Source organism: Abrus precatorius, unplaced genomic scaffold (assembly GCF_003935025.1).
Source record: "Abrus precatorius isolate BTA unplaced genomic scaffold, Abrus_2018 Scaffold8, whole genome shotgun sequence".
Lineage (NCBI taxonomy): Eukaryota > Viridiplantae > Streptophyta > Magnoliopsida > Fabales > Fabaceae > Abrus > Abrus precatorius.
The window spans coordinates 25960605-25967550 of NW_020874428.1; the positions used below are offsets into that span (position 1 = coordinate 25960605).

General features: G+C 33.1%; 2 protein-coding genes across 2 annotated transcripts; both read left to right on the plus strand.

Moving 5' to 3' along the window:
• The first annotated feature begins 101 nt into the window (after positions 1 to 101).
• Positions 102 to 3118, plus strand: LOC113874548 (protein JASON-like). Its single transcript, XM_027512769.1, has 7 exons — positions 102 to 298; positions 437 to 482; positions 565 to 635; positions 1177 to 1424; positions 1833 to 2439; positions 2523 to 2605; positions 3049 to 3118. The coding sequence occupies exons 1-7, from the start codon at positions 152 to 154 to the stop codon at positions 3116 to 3118; spliced, it is 1272 nt and encodes a 423-aa protein (XP_027368570.1). The 5' UTR covers positions 102 to 151.
• Positions 3119 to 5006: 1888 nt separating this feature from the next.
• Positions 5007 to 6123, plus strand: LOC113874112 (glutathione S-transferase F9-like). Its single transcript, XM_027512334.1, has 3 exons — positions 5007 to 5258; positions 5363 to 5411; positions 5526 to 6123. Exons 1-3 carry the CDS (start codon positions 5115 to 5117, stop codon positions 5978 to 5980), a joined length of 648 nt encoding a protein of 215 aa, XP_027368135.1. The 5' UTR covers positions 5007 to 5114; the 3' UTR covers positions 5981 to 6123.
• The last annotated feature ends 823 nt before the right edge of the window (positions 6124 to 6946 follow it).

Sequence of the window (6946 nt, forward strand, 5' to 3'; positions counted from 1 at the left end):
AATTAGTAATTTAATTTCCCTCGCTCGTAGGCACTTCAAAATTCAAACCGATCATCACTGCGCACAGTTCACGCCCCCTTCTCTCGCTCTTTTTCTGAATTGAATTCCAAGGTTTAAGAAAAATAAATCCGAGGGTTGTGAATTCCATGATATGCTAAAGCGCGTGTTAGGGTTTCTGCTACGCTTCTTCTTCCGATCCTTCACCAAAGCCATGGGTTGTTTCTTCGCTTGCTTCAGAATCAGAGAAAATCGACGCATTCACACAGCACAATTGATTTCGGCTCCCTCTCGTTCCACTGTAACATTTCTCCCTTCTTCTCAGCAATAATTTCAGCTCAATTTGAATCGCGTGTAACGAACTACATTTAATGAGATTTGTGCATAGTTTCATTTTTTAGATTTATAATGATTTGTAATTTCTCTGTGTGTAAACCAGAGTGTTCTGATATCTCGAAATCGCTTGTCTCCTTCATTATCTGAAGGTATTTCTCTTTGTCACCCCTTTTTCTTTTATTACATTTTCATGGTAATTTTTTAAAATGATTTTGTGCTCTAACTTTTTAGAAGAGAGAGAAGATTCTGCATGGAATGATAGTGTGGGGTCTCAGGGAGATGACCAGGGGCTTAAGGACGAGGTATTTTCGCAGTGCTATTGCCTGTTAGTTTTTCACTATTACTCTAACATGCTTGGTTGTTTAAATTTTTTGTAGTTTTAGTTTGAGGCTTGAGCTTCTTGGGATGTTAGGGTTTACTTTTTGTCTTGTGAATTCACTTTAAGATGGATTAATGAATCTGCAAGCTGATATAGTTTGGGTTTCATAGTTGTTCTTGGACAGTTTGTAATTTGTAAATTTTGCAAACGTTTATGAATACAGAATAAAAAAAACATGGATAGAAACAGAGTAATTTATAAACCTTTTATTTAAAACGCACCGAAAACAATTGAGTGATGACCACAATTAGGACCTTCAGTTAGCTTTCTCCAATTTGTTTGACTGGTTTAAAGTCATCCATCACTGTTATAAGTGCATCATGGTTGAGATCGTTTTTCGGATACTCATAAGTCACACTTACATTTTGTTTTGTTTTTTGCTTCTCACTTTTTAAATGGGTGATATTTGTTTTGTTATTGTCAATTGAATTTTGTTTATCTCATTATATGAACTCTTTTTGCAGGCTAAGTTTCTTAAAGCTTGCGGAACCTTACCAGGAACACCTGCTGAATTTCGTAAAGCATCTGGGAAACTGAAAGTATCACCATCTACTGATGAAGATTCTGACCCGTCAAAATTTCATTCTTGGCTTCCCAACACCTCTGTCGAGAAACTTAAGCTGGATGTCCAACCATTTGGTTCACCCACTACCATAAAAATTTGCCAAGAATGGCGGAATAGCACAGATTGTTTTGAGCAAACACCAAGCAGGTTATTCGTGATTTTGAATTGATTTTGTTTAACACTGATGATAATGAATTTGACCTGGTGACATTTTGGTCCATTTGCATGGTATCTGAATCTTCCATTTTCCACTCTCATTTTTCATAGTCAGCTGTAGATACGTTTTCAAAAATTGGACTTCCTGATTTAGAGCAACTGAATCTTTTAACTACTAAAGAATCAGAAAATTCGTTCCGCTTTTGAAAAAAAAAGCCTTTCAAATGGTCTCTGTACCTCTCATTTCCATTTTGGATTTCAGATGGACAAGCCTTTTCGGATTTTCCGTTAATTTGTAGGGATTTATTTTGGTTAGAACTTAGAATTTGTCTATTTTTGAAAATAACCCGAGTGGGAGGACTAGAACCTGATCAGATGTTAATTTCATTACTCCTGCAGCTGTATCTCCAATGCACAAGACAGTCAAGATGACTCTGTTGACCATATGGATCAAAGTTGGACAGGGAACCTTGGTATAGCAAATAGGACTGAAAGGAATGCAGCTTCACCTTTCCTAGCCACAGACACTCAGAGGAAGACCAAATCTGTACGTTTTGAATGTGATATCGACTTGGCATCCGATGGAAGCTCATCAGATGATTGGCATATGAAGAAAAGCAGGTCTCCAAATAACCAAAGTGCATATAAATCATCGCCTTATCCTACCCCGATGAAGTTATTTGATGAGATGCAAACACCAGGAACTGTGTGTCCTACATCACTAGAAGAGTTACGTTATGGTAAAGCTCAAATTCGGTCCCAGTTTGTGTATCCAACTTACAACCCAAGTGAGCATGTCTTCCGGTGCAAGATACTTGAGGAGAAAGACTTGAACCTCGAAGAAGATTCACGTGAGCTAATTGATTCTGTTGAACAAGCTCGAAATGCAACTCCTATTCCAGATACAAGGTTGAGTGAAGTTTCAAACGAAAATGAGGATATCCATTTTTCTCGTAAGGGCTGGGATGGCAATGGCATCCCTAATTCAACCAACAAGTACAAGGAGGTGTGACTTCTGATCGTTAATTTGCTATTATTATGGAGTTTTACATCTATATACTGCATCTGATTAGTGCTCGTTGTTCGCAGGATCAGAAAGTAAAGTGGCATGCGACACCGTTTGAAGTTAGGCTGGATAAAGCACTGTTTGAGGAGAATTTTATATCTCAAAGGTATCCCTGGTTAACAATGCCTTGTAATCTGTTCACATGTTAAGAAGGACAAAAAGAAGAATAAAAAATCTTCAAAGCTATAAAGTTAACATCAACCATGACAAAGGTGACCACTGCAGTTGGTGCATTTTATGCTTTTTGTATAATATAATGCGCTGAATGTTAATAATGGTTCATTTTTGTTGACCTAAGAAACTTAACTTGAGTTTAACACATTTACGGGATAAAAGTGATTCCATTTGATCGATGAAATACCCAATTGCTCGGCGTGTCTAGATGCCACAACCGACAATTATGTCATGAAATATTTGTTTCATTTTATCGAGGAATTTGTTGCTTTTAGCATTTGTAACATCTGAATTTTGTTGTTTTTCTATTTTTTTAGTTGTCGGTTTTTGATATCTGAATGTGTATTAATGCCCTGCTAATTTGTTATTTGGCAGGAAGTTTATTGGTGGAAAGCCAGTGCCATTTGATGCGATTGAAGAAGGTGATACTCCATCTCAGCAATAATCTTCAACTCATTCCCTGTCTCGTTTCTATGGTGTCATTTTGACATCTGTATATGACCATCCCATCCCGTTGTGTTACCAGGGAAATTCAAAATTTTGGAAACTAAGTACGAATAAACATCATTCAGTATGCTGATTGGTTCGTCTCAGCAATTGATTATAAAACTTTCGCAGTGCCTTAATAAACTATCAAGCTACCAGCAAAAAATAGAGTTTCACCCCTTCGTAAGTACTAAGGACAACTTTCATTAACTGGAGGAAAGATAGAATTGAACGAATGAGTAAACATGGTAAGAATAAACTGGAGGATAACTTTCATTTATAAATCGTGTTGGTGCAACGAGTTCTTACCTTATTTAAGGCTGAGTTGTGAGTGTTTTTTTTCCCGGTAATTGATTTTTGAACTAAATTTTCAACTATTAAAAGTACAAGCATTTTTACTACTTTATATCTCAATTTAATTTTTGTTTTTCAAAATTTTATCAATTGATTTTAAATATCTTAAAATGATTTCTATCATTAACTGATGATGACATGATAAATATTTGTACATATTATATCATGTTATATTAGAATAATTGTTGATGTGAATAAGTTACATTATCATTAACAACAATGAAGATTGTTTTCAAAATTTACAAGGATTAAAATAAATTTTAGAGGATAAAAATCATTAACCATATTTGTTAAGATTAAAAATACGTCTAAACTTTTTTTTTCACTATCGGTGACTATGATTTCAAAACAATTAATGTCTTACAATAAGATCCTAAAATAAGAATTAGGGTCTGTTTATTTTAAAATTAAGTAAAATTAATTTGAGTTACGTTCGAAAATATATTTTTTAAAATATAAAAATAATGTGAAAATAAATAGATATTGGCAACTTGGTTACGCTCTAATTGTAAATGTAAGACAATTTCTTACCGTTTACTGCACTTTCGAGTCGTGCCACAATCAATCTCAAATACTGATCTTTCATGAAATTGGTAATGCATGGCTTGACTTTCTTTCAAAGAGACACTTGTAATATTCTCCGAATGGATGAAGAGTCTGTGTGCATAAACAACAGGGAACAAACTTTTCTTAAGGGCTTTAAAATACGTAACTATATTTTCAAAAGCGTTGAGAACTTGAACGTCTCCAAAAGGAAAAATGTCATTTCCAATTGAAAATATAGTTGCGTATTTCGAATGCATTTCCTATCAATTAGTCCTTAATGTTGGTAATCATCGATTGCCACAATTCTTATTTTAAATTACATTTAACACGCAGGAAAATTTCCGAATGAAAAGGATAATAACATTATATTTTGCTAAATAAGCTTACATGAGAAATTTAAACAGAGGAACAAACAAGGTTACCACATACAAGCGAATCTTATTATCTTGGGTACAATAATTTTACAAGACCAAAAAATTAGTACAAGAATTTCAGGAAGTGAAAATGATCAGGAAAAAATGTTAAATTTCAAAAAGATTTTTTCACTGACCAATTTGTTAAGATTACTTACCAGCTAATCTAATTGCCTTAAACAATCTAAGACTCGTAAAAAGATTCTCCAGCGAAAGCACCCTGGGAGTCTCCCACTCTGCTTTTCCTAAATTGATGTAACATATTGTTAACGAGCAACACTAACTGGTTTGAAAATTATGTAATTAAAAACAAAATATTTATTTAATTTGATCAACCTGAACTTTTAAAATTAAGTTCATAAATATATAAAATAATTAGTATATGACCTTTTTAAAGCACTAAAATTTACTTCATATTAACTTGTCTTTTCCTCCACATACCACGTGATGTCTTCATATCAACTTGTCTTTTCACATACCACGTGATGTCTTCATATTAACTTGTCTTTTCCTCCACTTTGATTAACTATTTTACATGGAGAGGGGTAGAGGCACTATAAGAAGGGTACTGACCAAGAGTGATGATCACCAAACCTGAACAATAAGAGGTTCTTCCACTTCTCCCATTGTTGAAGAGAAACCATGGTAGTGAAGGTGTATGGTCCTCACTGTGCTTCCACAAAGCGGGTGTTGGTTTGTCTTGTTGAGAAGGAAATCGAATTTGAGGTTGTCCCTGTTGATGTCCTTAAGGGAGAACAAAGGGACCCTGAGTACCTTAAATTACAGGTTCAGTTCTTTCATTTTTGTTGAATATGCCTAGTTAGAGTCTTCAAGACTATTCGATTCTTTATCTTATGATTCGTGTTCTTTGTTTTGTATAATATATGCAGCCCTTTGGAGTTGTTCCTGTAATTAAAGATGGAGATTATACCTTATATGGTTGGTTACACTTAGAATTCCTTGTTATGCTTTTCTACTCATATTTGTTGCTTTATTATTGTTTTTTCTCTTACTAGTACCTACTAATTTGAGTACTTTAATATATTTTTGCAGAATCTCGTGCTATAATGAGGTATTATGCTGAGAAATATAGGTCTCAAGGGGTTGATTTGTTAGGAAGCACAATAGAAGAGAGGGGTTTGGTGGAACAATGGCTAGAAGTTGAAGCACAAAACTTTCACTCACCAGCCTACAACTTGGCCATTCATGTTTTGTTTGCTCCAATGTTTGGTGTGACTTCAGATCCAAAGGTGATTGAGGAGAGTGAAGCAAAGCTGGGACAAGTGTTGAACATTTATGATGAGAGGCTTTCAAAGAGTAAGTATTTGGCTGGAGACTTCTTTAGCCTTGCTGATATTAGCCACCTTCCATTTATTGATTATATTGTGAACAATATGGAGAAAGGGTATTTGATAAAAGAGAGGAAGAATGTGAGTGCTTGGTGGGATGACATAAGCAGTAGACCATCATGGAAGAAGGTTCTCCACTTGTATAGAGCTCCAATCTAGTTGCTCTATGAATTTCAGGGAAACTGGAGTTAATGTTGTCTTTGAATGTGTTTGTAAGGAATAAATGTAGTTGTACCAAACTCCTAAGAGTGTGAGGGATTGAGGAAGAAAGTGGGTAATGAATGATGATCCTATAGCTATAGGAATGAATGTGTTGAACTATAATTTGTCTCCTTTCATTTTCAGCTATTTTTCATTATTTGAGTATTGCTTGTGTTCTTGCTCTTGACTTATGTTTTCTCTACCCTTTTTTTATCTGACTCAATAAAAACACATCGGTTTCATTGTATGAATTACCCAAAATCTAAAACTCTATTATCATTTTTATTTTTCACTTAATTTTCTATACGTTAATCCCTGCCTTTAAAGTCTGTTTTGAGGTTTGTGATTAAGGAAACTCTTTTATTTTACAAAATTTAAGTACAATTCTTTAAATGTTGTTGGTGTTATTTATTAATCAAAATTAAAATTTTATTTCAATAATTTGTGATAACGTTAAATACTTTTTTTTACTAAAATAAAACTTTAATTTTGTAAATAACATTAACAATGCATATATAACAACACAGAAATTTTCTCCTATTTTTTATATACACATATTTTAGAAAACACTCAAAATATAGAAAAAAAAAACACTTAAAAATGTATGCTTTTAATAGAGAGAAAATATGTTTTCTAAATACTCCTTCCTTTATTAAAATAATATTTTCTTTTTTCTTTGAATAAAAAATACACTGAATATGGTAATTAAAATTTGATTATTAACTATGTATATAATAAAAGTTATTTCAAAAAAATTTACAACTTTTGAAGTATAAATTAAGGATATCTTATGATTAATCAAGTCGGCCGATAATTTTTTAAGATAATTTTTATAGTGCTTTTATAAATCAAGAGAACATTTTATTTTATTTTATATACGTAAATAATTATTATAGTTAATTTTATATTAATAAATAATAAAAT